At 38.0% G+C, this 17,148-nt stretch overlaps 1 protein-coding gene across 1 annotated transcript in view; it reads right to left on the bottom strand.

The window, feature by feature from the left end:
- The window catches only part of CEP152 (centrosomal protein 152), a 90,653-nt gene that overhangs the window by 68,963 nt on the left and 4,542 nt on the right, over positions 1 to 17,148 (bottom strand). Inside the window, 7 exon segments of the mRNA XM_007455553.1 lie at positions 1 to 9; positions 12 to 52; positions 1,123 to 1,263; positions 4,102 to 4,267; positions 5,304 to 5,582; positions 5,664 to 5,736; positions 5,957 to 6,063. The exon segment at positions 1 to 9 is cut by the window's left edge and continues 108 nt beyond it. Coding sequence (XP_007455615.1) covers positions 1 to 9; positions 12 to 52; positions 1,123 to 1,263; positions 4,102 to 4,267; positions 5,304 to 5,582; positions 5,664 to 5,736; positions 5,957 to 6,063 — 816 coding nt within the window.

Here is a 17,148-nt window from a genome sequence, read left to right as displayed (position 1 = left end):
TGAAAGAGTGTCTGTGATTCTCGAAGGCTGAGGGCCAAACCATCCTTTTCATCTAGAGTATTTAAAATTTTTATATAAATAATATGTTACTGTAGAGGGACCCTAATTGTCACAATCTCTATCAAATATCAGATCTATATCACATAAATGTTGTAGTATTTAATTCAATTCAGATAATGAACTTCACTTGATTTCGAGAAAACTAGAAAGGTTTCAAAAACGAACGTAAGTGACACCAAATTTTTTTTTTTTTTTTTACAGAACAGGAACCACTCTCTTCAAAAGTCTTAATGTATCCCTTTGAGGACCAAAAGGTCCCCTAACAATCATTTCAGCATTTGTTACTTGAGAAGCTACATAGATATGACAAACACCTGCTAATCGAAGAAGGAATCTGAGGACAGATTACTTTCTATATATACTTTCAATGAACGCTTAAATTCACCTAATCTTATATTCTTACCACATACTTTATTGTAACAGTTCACAAGTTCTCACAAAATAAATTTCACGAGCATTACAGAAAGAGATCTTTTCACTATCAAGTCTGAAATGAGCTGGAGTTCAGTCACAAAATTATTCTACAAAGCAAAGTTCAACACTGACCAAAACTACAGAAAGCACGAAGAGTAAGCAATTATAATTTGAAATCTGTGTTTACACTATGTGCTTCTCCCAGAGATGACTGCATTTTCTCCTTGGCACTCCCAAAGCAGTTCAGGATCACAAACTCTTACTTGGATTAAAACATTATGCTAATTTGTAGGCTCAGAAAATGTACTGCAAACTAAACACAAGTCTCTTTGGGAATTGGAGGTAAACCATGTAAGGATACAACAACTTTTCAGGATGGAATGCTATCAGCATATTTAAATAATGTTCACTGATCCTAACAGAATAGAAAGAAGGGAAATAATGAGGACCTCAAAATGGACATTCTGGAGAGAAATCCAAGGCAATGGGTCAAAAGTCCTAGATTTTCGTTTCGTGCTAATTCACTCTGAGCCGCTGACCAAGTACGTCAACCTCTCTAAGCTTCTTATTTAAAATGAGGTTATTGGAAACAAGCTATCTAGCTCAACTGACCTCATACATGACAGCACCCAACAGTTGTTATCTTACCTTTTATTATCAGAAGCTGGTGATTCAGATATCTAATTTGACGTTCGCTTGCGTTTAACTTTTCAACTAAATTGTCTAGTTGTCTCTCCTTTGCTTTGTTAAGAACCTGTAGTTGAATAATCTGCATATTTTCTACAGAGTCTGCTTTGGAATTAAAGACAATTTATTAGATAAAAGCATAGCAAAATATAAATTTCTGGTTATTTAGGACAATGTTTTTCAAACTGCAAATACAACTCATCAGAGTATCATGAAATCAATTCAGCAGATTGTGACTAGCATTTTTAATAAAAAATGTTACCAAACCAAAACTTGGGTCTGCTCACCCACACACAGTAAAGCCAATCTACTGACACCAGGTTCTGGTGAAGGAAAGTGCAGCGTTTATTGTAAGGTGCCGTACAAGAAGTCCGGGACAGCTGATGCTCAGAAAGCCCAAACTCCTTGTATGGCACCTTACAATAATGTTGCACTTTCCCTCACCACAACTCGGTGTCAGTAGATTGGCTTTACTACACTTGGGCGAGCAGACCCAAGTTGTGGTTTGGTAACAAGATTAAATAGAATATATCAGAGTGTATCATGTAGTAGAAATAAGTATTATTATGTGAAACTTCTGTTTCATTTACATAATATTTATATAGATAAATATTATAGACCACATCACAATGTAAAAATTGTACTTCTTACTATGGTCACTTCCAGAAAAGTTTGAAAAGTCACTAGTTTGGTGTATAACTCTGAATCGCTACCATTTTGGCTAATGAAAAATAAGTATAGGGAATTCTCTGGTGGTCCAGTGGTTATGACCCCATGCCTTCACCTCCGAGGGCATGGGTTCAATCCCTGTCTGGGGAACTAAGATCCCGCAAGCTGTGCGGCATGGCCAGGAAAAAAAAAAAGAAGAAGAAAAAGAAAAGGAAGTATATATCAATTGCAAAGGAACAGAGTTCCATGCTCTCATAAAATTGAAAAAATAAAAGTACATCAACTTCTATAAAGCCATTTTCAAAGAAAATTTCTAGACATCCTTCTTAAACTATTTATTTTAAGCAGAAATGAATGCATATTTATACTGGCACAGAACTGCTGAATTAATAAATTAAAGAATAGATTAATAAAGAACTTTGAGGTCTTCTTTCAGAAACAAAGTCATTTTAAGGACCACTTAAAAATCATTGGGGAAAAAAAGAAAAACGTGATTTGTAGGAGAAGGATAATCCTTCAACTACACAATGACAAATATTTTTCATTTCCTAAAAGAACAATGCTTCTACATGCTAACAAATAAAACAGTCTTCTGTTTAAAAAAAGACATGGTTAAACCCCCAAAAATTGAAGACTGAAAACTCTGTTACAAGTCAAACTCCTCTTGGGCCTTAGAACAGGGCTAGCCCAGAATAAACACAGTCTACAAGCCGCTCCTCTCTTCAAACTCAATTTTTTAAACTACTGTTACTAAGAAGCTATAATCACTAAATTAGGCACTACCATTAAGTTATTTAATTAACTTCCAAATGTCAAATTTAGGCAAATGTGTAACTGACTTAAACAAAAAATAAATCAATGTGATAAAATGCAGACTGTTAAGGAAGTGATGAAAGGTGATATATGCAAAACAACCAGGAGCTATAAATGTAACTGAACACAGCAGAACTGAAAGAGTAACGCCAAGATAGCAGGCCACTGTTGGGATACTTACTTATTTACTCAACCCCAAAACAGTTATGCCATACACACTATCCACTTCCACAAAAACTCAGGAAAAAGAGAGACTACCCCCCCACATTTGCTGATGACTCCCTGGGGGAAAGGGCATTCTGGCCGCCTCCCCGGTAACTATCCTGTAGTCTAAGCATGAGATGGAAGCAGCACCATGAAGTTAGGGCCACTAAGTCCCGTTTTCTCGTTGGCACAGTGCCAGAAACCCAGAATATCCAGTATGACTTTCCCCTGCTTCTTAAACATAAAACAAACAAAGAAAAAACTTGCTGTCACACTCTAGAATCACAGTGGCTCTTCAACGTGCACAATAACTGGAAGTCATTTCACAGGCCAGAGAGTATGATAACAAAAGTTGGACATATGAAAACACTGATTCATGTTAGTCAGGTACAAGTTTGGTTTTGAATGCTTAGATCTCCTCAAAATTCTCTAGTAGCACTTTTCTCATTCATATTGATACATACACTATGTAAAAGAAATTATTTTGGCAAGTGTCACATGACTAAACCTGAGATGTAAGTCTAGTTTTAGTTTTGAGTATAAAGTAATTTATATCAGAGTTGCCTAATACAGTAAAACTCTAAAAACCAAAAGAAAAAATTAAGATAGTGGTTGACTTACATTTCTATATAACGAAAAATCTAAGATTGAAAGGAAAACTACATTTCACTTTCCAAATGAGATTTCAGTCAAAAAAATATATGAAGTTAATGAAGTCTTAACCAACTAAAATGACTAAAATATAATACAGCTGAGAAAATTTATTTTAATTTTTCATTAAAGAAAATTTCAAATATATAAGAAGGCTGTCGGTTCTTTGTGGCTGTCTGGAGGGGTGGGATAGGGAGGGTGGGAGGCGTCCGGAGCCTGTGCTCCGCAACGGGAGAGCCCACAACAGGGAGAGGCCCGCGTACCGCAAAAAAAAAAAAAAAAAAAAAAAAAAAAAAGAAGGCAGAGAGAAGAATACAATGAATCCCATGAACCTGTCTCCTAGATTCAACGATTGTGAATTCATGGCCAGTCTTGCTTTATCTATATCCCTACCCAAACTTACCCCCAATAACATGATATTTGAAGTCAGTTCTAGATTCCATTATCAGTTTATTCATAAATCAGAATATATCTCTTAATATAGGACTCTTTAAAAAAATTCCATTGTCATACTTAAAAAAAATAATAATTCTTGAACATGCTCAAAGTGCTCAAAGTTCTTCAATTATGTGATTAAGAAATAAATATAAACTTGATACCTACTTTCACTAGCTCCAAAAAATTGCTGTTGCAGGCCTTCAAATGTGTCACTTCCTGCAATGTCCTGGGCTGGTGAGCCATTATTCTGGGCAGAAGGCTGATGAGGTTTATATGTCACTTTATATGATTCCAAAGCTTGACAACTGGGACCTTGTGACATACCAAATTGCTATTATAAGACGATAAACGAAACTGACAATTAGGATTTGGTCTTTGCTTCAAAAATTATCTGAATTAGACAACTTAGTTTTACTATAGAACTTAATTGTGGTACAATTACAAACTTTATACATACATCTTTGCTTAAAAATAGCACTTATTGTTATTTAACACTGCTCGCTGAAAGCCTGCAATTGTACTTTTGAGCATATAATGGGGCCAATTCCATAAATAACACTCAAGAATTCCAGTAAGATTGCAATAACAAGATACATATGCAATATGCATATGCAATAACAAGAACGTGATACAATGCTTCATATGTAATAAATACTCGATAACTTTTGTGGAATGAATAGCATTTTATAGAGATGGAAGTAAGAGAAAATGACCACCTTAAAAGGACCAAAAAATTATCCTGTCATCAGGTGACACAGAATATCTATTGGCAAAATGAGGCATTCACTGTCATTGAGAAAGTCTAAGAAGCTAACTGTATCCTAAGGCCTTGCTTCATCAAACTCTCCCAGGGAGGAAAAAAAAGTGTTTCTTTCCTCAACATTCATCCTGTCTACTGCTATATCATCACAAAACAGATATCAGCTTTGAAGCATTTGACCCAAAATCTGTGATAAGGGTGATGAGGCAGACAATCAAGGTAACTGACTGGTGTCATCTAGGATTAACCGCTTTCAAACTATATCAGGATACCTGAATGTGGCTTTTCACTGGAGCATAGTAAATGGTAGAAGCCAGAAGCAGCAATAAATGGAGATGGCTATTCTTTGACAGACTTAACATTTAATGTTTAATTGTTTCCACAAAGTCTCTATTTTAAAATTCTCATTTAAGATTACTTAATTAGACTGTAAACAGAAAACAGCATGACTAATTCAGCATAAGTCTGAATAAATGCACTCTCAGAAATATTTGTACTTAAATCTTACTGTTGCACTTACGAATATTTCTTAATGACACACACACACAGCAAATGCGTGTACACACATACACAAATTCTTGAAAGTAAAGTCAAGTTCTTACAATACCTGAAAATGATTCCTTTGAGGATCAGAAAATGTGATTACATTGGTTGGTTGGCTGTTAAATTCCTGCCTCTGACCGCTGGTATATGGCCTAAAGTTTTCAGGAAGGTCATATAAATCAGTCTGTTCATATTTACTCGGAGGGCTATAACCACTACCGCCTTCATCTCCACCTCCTTCAGGATGATACCCAGGATGCTGGTCTTCAGTTCTACTTTGATTCTCTTCCCAGCCATTGCCACTTTTCTCTCCAATATACACATCCCGAATCTCATTGTAGTCCTATTAGATAACAAGAGTAAAAGAAAAGCACTAAGATCTGTTCCCACCCTCATCAAAGTCATTATCACACCAGATACTTACATTTACACTTGGAGATTTAGGCAGCACTTGATGTTCATTCCAGTTCATCGCCAATTGCTCAGAATGATGTGGTCTTGAGAAAAAATCAATACTTTAGAGTCTATCATTTATTTGGACATACACATCACAAAGAGCCCCAAGATTTTAACGTGTTTTCCCTCCAAACTTCATCTGAAAGTTTAAGAATTAGTCTACAATTTTACAATCATACCCATTATTATTGCCTGCAAGAGAATCTAAAGAAAAAGACATAGAATTGTGATATACAAGTGAAAGGGATTTGGGGTCCTTACTCTTCCTCTCTGCCATCCTCACTGCAGTCGGAATAGTGGAGTTCGGGGGAGGACAGGTCATCATCATCCAGCATATCGTGAGGAAGGTCTGTGAGTAACTGCTGCAACTGAGACAGGAAGGTAAGCGTCGATATCACATTGGCTTAAACACAAGATGCCAAACCAAAGCTGCCTTGGAATGAGTGATTTTGACTGTAGAAGTCAAAGAAGTTCCTAATTTCTCTATGTAATCAATGTCTTAAATTCCACAGGAATTACGTTCATCATTTCACTTGGGGAAAGGGAAACACATAAACATCAAGATTTATATTAGAAGGCTTTACCTTCTTCTACAAAGGTCTTAGATTCAAGTACACATACAACAGGATTTTCAAATTTCTTTAGGCAAACACAGCAAGTCATAATAATGGTATGATCACTGTATCATGTTGTATCATGTTATGGATTCTACCAGTAATCAGACCTGGAGAACTTGACAATCAGACACCCCCCAAGGGAATCTGAGTAGCCAGATGTGCTTTGCCCAGGTGATAAAGGTAGGAGCAGCAGCAGGTGGCCTAGAAGCCCTTAAAAGCTCCAATAATGTGATAGAAACCTCTTGGGGAGTGACTAATTGGTAGACAGCCGTCCAGTTCCAATGATGAAAAGATATACAATGGTTGGCTCTTATAAACAGTTGAGTAAAAAGAAGCTGTAAGATTCAGGGTTTTATAGATAAAGCACTGTCAAAAGCATGACTCTAAAACTGATGTAAAAGCACATGACTTTGCTCTCCATTTTCCTAGAAAAATTACATCTTTAGTATTCTCTCTTATAACAACTAGATAAATTCACTCAAGTTTCAAGATAAACTGTGATAAAGAGACAAATGAATTGTCTAATTTGCTGAACTTCAATATCTATAAATGTCTTTCTTCAAATCCCAATATAATGGCTTAAAATTTGTAATAATAAGATTCAAATACTATGTTACTAAAGAGTCAACAGACTGCTTATAATGACTTCTCTTTAAAAGTTAAGCACCAGTTAGATTAGTAAGCTGACCAAGTCCCTCCACAGTGTGTAAATCAATCCCGTAAAATTATGCAATGAGTGAGTTTAAAGATATTAAATACTCTATAAAGCCCTGAAGGGAAAAAAATGAGCTGCTTCTTAGTCTATGGAAGGTCCCCTCCCCAATTTCTCTGCCATTAGAATAAAAGAAATGAAATGTAGCTATAAAACATATCTGGGTATTACATTTATAATCAAAATATGTTCTTAAACAAAATGCATATGGTGAAAGTTAAATAAAAATATTCTAAAAAAGGTCTGAAAGGAATGCCCCAACTGTTAACTGAGTTTTGGTGAAGTCAAATTTGGGAATGGAAGTGGGGTCCGTGAGGTGGGGAAGGGGGACGCTTCCTCACCCACATAACATATTTCTAACATTCACTGGATTGTTTGTTTACAGGTATTCTCAGTCCATTTGGTTCTTTAAAGATGTAACAAGAGAAAAATATTCTAGTCCAATGAAAAGTCATCATGATACTGATATTAACCAAGACCTTGACTTATTGATCACTTGCTCACAAAGGTAATTGAAAAATCATTTTGAGAATTAGCTGTATTAGAGTTGATCCAAAGATATAAAGAATAAGAAACACTAAAAACAAAACAGAACACATCAACATATCAGTATACCACATGTGACTAAAGAGAAAGGAAACAAAATGATTTCACAAAGAAACAAAATTCACTAAGAAAAAAAAATCTATGAGATCTTTACAGAAAAAAAAGAGTATACCCACATATAACACAGGGAAAAAAACCAAAATAAGTGTTTTGTACTCACATCACATAAGGACTCCTGTACAGAAAGAATATTTTCTTCTAACCTTCAGTGAGGTTTAAGTACATAGCCTTATAATTTAGAGGAACCTTGACAGGCACATGTAAACAGTACATTTTTCCCCCCTCACAGAGACAGAAAAAGCTACACAATAATTAAGCAGTTCTTGTAGCTTTCTTTGTGACACCACAAATTAATCAAACTGGCATCAATGGAGGAAGATTAATTTGAGCATAAGCAATAAGTTCATCAAAATGCTTCTGGATCCACAGGTAAACTTATCAAGTAGCAAAATAATCCCTACTGTATTTAGTGTTTTATAGAATATTTTACACCTGTACTAACATTTTTAAATCATTTCATTCACCTTCAAAAAATTTTTCCATCAAGTTCTTTGGCATAGCTGGGCCATATTCCTTGGTTTCCATAACTTTGAGGGCAGAGAGAGGCCATTCAGGAACAAAATCCCAGCACCCCCAGGCTTCCATTCCTGGGATCAAAGTGTACCCTCCTCATATACACTGTCAAATAGATTTTTCTTTGGGTCATTGAACCTTGTGCCATGAAACACAAAATTACAATATCAACTTATACATGTTACAAAACAGAGAATTTTAGAAACTAAATTTTCCTCATTAAAGATCCACCAGACTACCAAAGATGGATTCAAAGACAATGATAGCAATCCTTATAAATGGCAAGATTTAATTCCACTCATCATATTTGGAAGAAATACTGCTTTTTGGTTGCAAATGCAATCTTCTTGGTGGGATATTATTGAATATCAGCTGAGTTTAATAATTAAAGAGATACCTTCCCCAGAAAAAAGATAATTTACCATTGCTAAGGCGCCTATTGAAATGCATTCTAAACTATTCTATAAACTCCTCTCCCTTTACTACCTCATGTGTTTGTTCCTGAAAAATAAAAAAATGAGGGCATTTTACTCAAAGAACTTCAGCAACAAAACACTATTCAATAACCCACATAGAACATCCAAAAAGCCTAGTTTAAGGGGAATGTAAAACGGAGAACATGTAAACCTTTCGTTGGGATTCTTCGGCTTTAATTAACTAAACAGGCTGTCTTCAGAGTCTATAATCCTTCATATTCATGAAAGCAAGAGTTCTCAGCTTACAAACCATACAACACATCTTCTCCCCACAGAAGAGCAGCAAATGGAGTGGCCAACATTCATCTGCGTTTTGAACAGGTTACCCAACAAGTACACTGATGAAAAGATCCTGATATTTTAAAATATGAATTATTAAATAATGCTTTCATGGATACACACCAAGTAGAATCTTCATTTTAGCCTCACAGCCAAGTTAAAAACATCCTTGAAAAGGCCCAACATGGGACTGACAAAGGGCCAAAAACCTTTATAGCTAGAGCTTTAGTCTATGAATTATACTATGCATGGAATTTTTTTTTAACCCACTCCATTAGTTAAAACAAATTTTACAATGTTAGTGGGGAAGACTTTGCCTAGATTGCCACACATCTGAAAAAGAAACATGGCAACATTTAGTAGACAAATACCCGCTACACTGCAGGTGACACATAATAGAACTTTAGGCCTGGAATGAACACTGGAGCTCCTCCAAGCCAAACCTCTCCTTCTAAATGTGAGCAAACCAAGGCCCAGAGAAGGTCAGGGGCATGCCCATGAAAGTGAGAATTACAGTCCCATGGCCAGCACCGGAACCTGAATCTCTCCATTCCCACTCCTATCTTCTTCCACACGACATTCAGTCAGTCACTGGAAGACAAGTTTCTACCTGTCTGTATACGAGCAAGCGTCAGTCTGCCAGAGAGAGTTCAGTGTTTTTGTCCGCACTGTGACAGTCCCTGAAAAACACCTATATATTATGGGAAACAGTTCAAAGGCACCAACGAGATAAAGTATAAGAAATTGCTAAAAGAAAACAGAATATGACAGGAACAAAAAAATACAATATGAACACTCAACCATATGTTTCTCTGCTTTTCTTAGGTGACGACGAGAAAATTCCACTAAATAAGTCAAATAATATTGTATAAAATGTAAACAAATGCTAGCCTTACAACTCCCCCTAGTGGGGACAAAATATCAAAAATGTTTCCAGAAGTAACATCAAACAAGGCAGTTAAAAGTGGAAGAAAGGCTATGCAATGGAAAGCCTAACCTCTAAAATACACGATTCCAAGCTCAGTTGAGCTTATTATTCTACTAGAGAAGTACTGATATAAAAACTAAGAGAGACTCAAATCAGTATTCCCAGGTGCAAGTGTCTATCTGCCATCTGCTACTCAAACCGCTTACCTTTCTACTCAAGATCATTTTGCAGGCTTCAAATAATATCGTCACTCAATGAAGGATCATCAGCAAGTATTACCTTGATAAGCACAAATTACTAAGTACTTCTGCCCCAAACCACCAGCTCCAAAATACATACTTACATACATAATTTTACTATCTAGAACCAAGCAATAATCCCAGAGCTACTTCTGGTGACACGGCAGAAAGTACAGGTACGCGCCAGCGAACTCTGAGATCCCAAGTGATACTCAACCTTAAACTGTGGCTTTATCAGTAACTTTGAAGCTTACAGCAACTGCAATGACAACAACAACTATATGTCTGTAATATTCAATGATGAAACTGCAAAGTATAGTAACTTTAGGTGAAAAATATTTTGCAAAATCATATTGTTACATTATGAATGAGTTAATGAAAAAACTTTTGAAGTCCTCTTCTCTGGGCCAGCTTTACAAGTAAGAGTTTGCCTAGAGTACTTTGGGTGAGGTCTACTTAGTAGGTGTCCTTCTTGCTACATCAGCAGTTCTCAAAGTAACGTGCTCCAAGAAGTTGTGAGGAAAATGAGTGATATGAACATTAATTACTATGATACTATATCTCCACGGTATTCTCACCCTTCCTCACCTGCACCCTAATTTGCTCTGTTTACTGTGGAGAAGATGGAGTTTCCGGTGAAACACTGGGTGAGGCTGTGGGTTATGCATTTCTTTGCTATGCCTTGGAACACAGTGGTCAAGTTTTTACCAATAGACCATTTAGAACTGTAGCGATTTAGAAATGATTATAGTGCCTTACTTTTCTGCAAAATTCTTGGAGGTTGCTTCAAAATACGGGTCTACCTGTAGTGGTCTGTGGCTTGAGATTCCACTGGTCTAAATGTCCTCTGAATATTGAATCACTTTACTAAATCCTTTCCCTTTCCGGAAGATTAAATGCATTCTCCATTTACTCTTCAATGCAAACAATGGAGGGAATAGAAATGCAAAAGTCCAGATCATCACTGCAAAGCTGCTAATTAGGATGGCATGGAGGTTGGAATTTGACTATGGCTTATTCACTGACTTATGGGCAAGTGTGGACAACACCCCAGCTGATCCCAAAGCACCCAAATCGAACAGTTTGGTAAAGCATATTGTATTAGCAACTGGTCATTCACACTAGATGGTCAAAATCAGGATTATTCTGCCATTTACAGAGAGGGGATCTCACAAATCCTTAGCAGGGTAGCCTGAGTCAGATACGGCCTGCTTGGCCAGCTCTACAGCACATCCTTGTGATGCAAGCATTCCACCTACATAAATGAATTAAATACAAAGCGATTCATTAAGTAGAGAAAGCAATGTGTATTAGCCTACTACTAACACTCTAATCCACCTGGCAATCCCAAAGCTACCAACCAGGCAGGCATGAAAAGACCATTCTTTTCTTTAACCACTTAAGGCTGTAAACTATTCTGTTATTGTAGGGTCAGGGAGATTGAGGAAGTGGAAAAGGCTTCTGGATATGAAAACAAACTTAGGTGTGATCAGCCAATTTATTATTTTAACTTGCTTTGACAAAATATACATACAACTGAATTTTTATGAATAGTTCTGAATTTTACTGCTGAAACTCTCTAACCTCTGATCTCACTTCTTCCCTTGTAGCAATTTTTTACAAAAAGGTAAAAATAACTTTTACTAACATGAAACAATTTTTATTAATATGACCCATAATCATCACATTAGAGTCAAGTTAGCTAAATATTCTTTTCTTCCACTCTGCTAGAAACACTCATTCTTAGATACTTCACCTCTTAAGAGCACCTTTTACTCTGGAAATTCCCTACCCCACCCCAGCACATAATCTACCAAGAAGTGATCCCACTGGCTATTGTCCACAGCAGCAGGCCCCAGCCCGCTATGGCACCAGGAACCGGTTTTGTGGAAGACAATTTTTCCATGGAGCGGGTGGTGGCGGGGAGTGGTCCAGGAGGTAATGTGGGTGATGGGGGATGATGGGGAGCGGCAGATGAAGCTTTGCCTGCTGGCCCGCTGCTCACCTCCTGCTGTGTGGCCTGGTTCCTAACAGGCCACCGACCGGTACCCATCCACAGCCTAGGGACTGGGGACCCCTGTTCTACATCATCTAGAATTTACTGCCTCCTTAACTAATACCCCCTTTAAAATTTTCACCACACAACACACCTGGCAGTACGTTCTCTCTAATACCCTACACCCATCTTTTCCAATGAAAAAAATCACTTGTCAGATTATTTTTTCTCCTTCTTTAAAATCTACTATAGTAACTACTTAAACTGATCCTCTCAAAGATCCCAGTGGCTAAATTACAGAGAACTACCCAAAAGCCATCAAGGTCGTGAAAACCTCATGCTGTGAGTTCACAAAGTAACAGAAAATCCTCACCCACCACCCTTGCCACCAACAATTGTTGGTGAAGGCCCCTGTCAAAATCCAGAAACCCTGGAAAGGGTCACAAACTCCAGTGCCCTCAGTGACTTGGCAGAGAATTTACAAGAATGAAGCTGGCAGGTCCAAGTGCACAAGCCCATGTCGGGAGGCGGGGGTGGGGGTGGGGGTGGGAGGGACTGTGGCCAGCTTGGACGGGAGAGCCACTGCCCAGCTCCAGCCCACTTGCTGCCATGTGCAGACACACGCCACATGTGGCCTGGACTTAGGATGTTTCAAGACAGGTCAGAAATTCTGGATTACTACATGAAATTTTCTAATCTTTAAATACAGATTCAATTTTTTAAAAACACTGTGCAACCGAACAGTACATGTCTATGCACAAAATCCACTCAGAGACAGATGTCAGCTTTCTGTCTCTACCCTAACTCTACTGCCAGCCACGTGGGCAACTGACCCTACTCTTTGCTTCCTATTAATACAAATGGTCCACGGTGACTCCTAAAAAGAATTTACGTATTAGAAAATGGGTCATATGATGGAAGCAAACTAAGTGTTCATCGACAGATGAATGGATAAAGATGTGATGTATGTACACAATGGAATATTCCTAAGCCATAAAAAAGAATGAAATAATGCCATTTGCAACAACATGGATGGACCTAGAGATTATCATACTAAGTGAAGTAAGTCAGAAAGAGAAAGACAAATATCATATGACATCACTTATATGTGGAATCTAGAAAAATGATACAAAGGAACTTATTTACAAAACAGAAATAGACTCACAGACATAAAAAACAAACTTATGGGAGGAGGAACCAAGATGGCGGAGTAGAAGGATGTGCTCTCACTCCCCCTTGCGAGAACACCAGAATCACAACTAGCTGCTGGACAATCATCGACAGGAAGACACTGGAACTCACTAAAAAAGATACCCTGCATCCAAAGACAAAGGAGAAGCCACAATGAGACGGTAGGAGGGGCGCAATCACAGTAAAATCAAATCCCATAACTGCTGGGTGGGTGACTCACAGACTAGTGAACACTTATACCACAGAAGTCCACCCACTGGAGAGAAGGTTCTGAGCCCCACGTCAGGCTTCCCAACCTGGGGGTCTAGCAACAGGAGGAGGAATTCCTAGAGAATCAGACTTTGAAGGCTAGTGGAAACTGACTGCAGGACTTCGACAGGACTGGGGGAAACAGAGACTCTATTCTTTGAGGGCACACACAAAGTAGTGCGCCCATCAGGACCCAGGGAAAGGAGCAGTGACCCCGTAGGAGACTGAACCAGACCTACCTGCTAGTGTTGGAGGGTCTCCTGCAGAGGCAGGGGGTGGCTTTGTTTCACCATGGGGACAAGGACACTGGCAGCAGAAGTTCTGGGAAGTACTCCTTGGTGTGAGCCCTCCCAGAGTCTGTCATTAGCCCCACCAAAGAGCCCAGGTAGGCTCCAGTGTTGGGTAGCCTCAGGCAAAACAACCAACAGGGAGGGAACCCAGCCCCACCCATCAACAGTCAAGTGGATTAATGTCTTACTGAGCTCTGCCCACCAGAGCAACAGTCAGCTCTACCCACCACCAGTCCCTCCCATCAAGCCTTTCAGATAGCCTCATCCAACAGAGGGCAGACAGCAGCAGCAAGAACTACAGTCTTGCAGCCTGTGGAATAAAAACCACATTCACAGAAAGACAGACAAGATGAAAAGGCAGAGGGCTATATACCAGATGAAGGAACAAGATAAAACCCCAGAAAAACAACTAAATGAAGTGGAGATAGGCAACCTTCCAGAAAAAGAATTCAGAATAATGATAGTGAAGATGATCCAGGACCTCGGAAAAAGAAAGGAGGCAAAGATCGAGAAGATGCAAGAAATGTTTAACAAAGACCTAGAAGAATTAAAGAACAAACAAACAGAGACAAACAATACAATAACTGAAATGAAAACTACACTAGAAGGAATCAATAGCAGAATAACTGAGGCAGAAGAACGGATAAGTGACCTGGAAGACAGAATGGTGGAATTCACTGCCGCGGAACAGAATAAAGAAAAAAGAATGAAAAGAAATGAAGACAGCCTAAGAGATCTCTGGGACAACATTAAACACAACAACATTCGCATTATAGGGGTCGCAGATGGAGAAGAGAGAGACAAAGGAACAGAGAAAATATTTGAAGAGATTATAGTCGAAAACTTCCCTAACATGGGAAAGGAAATAGCCACCCAAGTCCAGGAAGCACAGAGAGTCCCATACAGGATAAAACCAAGGAGAAACACACTGAGACACAGACTAATCAAATTGGCAAAAATTAAAGACAAAGAAAAATTATTGAAAGCAGCAAGGGAAAAATGACAACATACAAGGGAACTCCCATAAGGTTAACAGCTGAATTCTCAGCAGAAACTCTACAAGCCAGAAGGGAGTGGCATGATATACTTAAAGTGATGAAAGGGAACAAACTACAACCAAGATTACTCTACCTGGCAAGGATCTCATTCAGATTCAATGGAGAAATCAAAAGCTTTACAGACAAGCAAAAGCTAAGAGAATTCAGCACCACCAAACCAGCTCTACAACAAAGGCCAAAGGAATTTCTCTAAGTGGGAAACACAAAAGAAAAGGACCTACAAAAAAAAACCCAAAACAACTAAGAAAATGGTCACAGGAACATACATATGGATAATTACCTTAAAGGTGAATGGATTAAATGCTCCAACCAAAAGACACAGGCTTGCTGGATGGATACAAAAACAAGTCCCATATATATGCTGTCTACAAGAAACCCACTTCAGACCTAGGGACACATACAGACTGAAAGTGAGGGGATGGAAAAAGATATTCCATGCAAATGGAAATCAAAAGAAAGCTGGAGTAGCTATATTCATATCAGATAAAGCAGACTTTAAAATAACGAATGTTACAAGAGACAAGGAAGGACACTACATAATGATCAAGGGATCATTCCAAGAAGAAGATATAACAATTATAAATATATATGCACCCAACAGAGGAGCACCTCAACATATAAGGCAACTGCTAACAGCTATAAAAGAGGAAATCGGCAGTAACACAATAATAGTGGGGGACTTTAACACGTCACTTACAGCAATGGACAGATCATCCAAAATGAAAATACATAAGGAAACAGAAGCTTTAAATGACACAACAGACCAGATAGATTTAATTGATATTTATAGGACATTCCATCAAAAAACAGCAGATTACACTTTCTTCTCAAGTGTGCATTGAACATTCTCCAGGATAGACCATATCTTGGGTCACAAATCAAGCCTCAGTAAATTTAAGAAAATTGAAATCATATCAAACACCTTTTCTGACCACAATGCTATGAGATTAGAAATCAATTACAGGGCAAAAAACGTAAAAAACACATGGAGGCTAAGCAATACATTACTAAATACCAAGAGATGACTGAAAAAATCAAAGAGGAAATCAAAAAATACGTAGAGACAAATGACAATGAAAACATGACGACCCAAAACCTATGGGACGCAGCAAAAGCAGTTCTAAGAGAGAAGTTTATAGCTATACAAGCCTACCTCAAGAAACAAGAAAAATCTCAAGTAAACAATCTAACCTTACACCTAAAGGAACCAGAGAAAGAAGAACAAACAAAACACAAAGTTAGCAGAAAGAAATCATAAAGATCAGAGCAGAAATAAATGAAATAGAAACAAAGAAAACAATAGCAAAGATCAATAAAACTAAAAGCTGGTTCTTTGAGAAGATAAACAAAATTGATAAACCATTAGCCAGACTCATCAAGAAAAAGAGGAAGAGGACTCAAATCAAAAAAATTAGAAATGAAAGAGAAGAAGTTACAACAGACACTGCAGAAATACAAAGGATCACGAGAGATTACTGCAAGCAAATATATGCCAATAAAATGGACAACCTGGAAGAAATGGACAAATTCTTAGAAAGGTATAACCTTCCAAGACTGAACAATGAGGAAACAGAAAATATGAAGAGACCAATCACAAGTAATGAGATTGAAACTGTGATTAAAAATCTTCCAACAAACAAAAGTCCAGGACCAGAGGGCTTCACAGGTGAACTCTATCAAACTCTTCTTTAGAGAACTCTAAAAACTCTATCGAACTCTAGCTTTAGAGAAGAGCTAACACCCATCCTTCTCAAACTCTTCCAAAAAACTGCACAGGAAGAAAAACTCCCAAACACATTCTATGAGGCCACCATCACCCTGATACCAAAAACAGACAAAGACACTATAAAAAAAAGAAAATTACAGACCAATATCACTGATGAATATAGATGCAAAAATCCTCAACAAAATACTAGCAAACAGAATCCAACAACACATTAAAAGGATCATATACCACGATCAAGTGGGATTTATCCCAGGGATGCAAGGATTCTTCAGTATAAGCAAATCAATCAATGTGATAAACCATATTAACAAATAGAAGAATAAAAACCATATGATCATCTCAATAGATGCAGAAAAAGCTTTTGACAAAATTCAACACCTGTTTATGATAAAAAGTCTCCAGAGGGCTTCCCTGGTGGCGCAGTGGTTAAGAGTCCGCCTGGCGATGCAGGGGACACGGGTTTGTGCGCCCGTATGGTAAGATCCCATATGCTTCGGAGCGGCTGGGGGCCGG

This window comes from Lipotes vexillifer, unplaced genomic scaffold (assembly GCF_000442215.2).
Source record: "Lipotes vexillifer unplaced genomic scaffold, Lipotes_vexillifer_v1.1 scaffold24, whole genome shotgun sequence".
NCBI classification, from domain to species: domain Eukaryota; kingdom Metazoa; phylum Chordata; class Mammalia; order Artiodactyla; family Lipotidae; genus Lipotes; species Lipotes vexillifer.
This window is presented reverse-complemented; position numbering and strand designations above follow the sequence as displayed.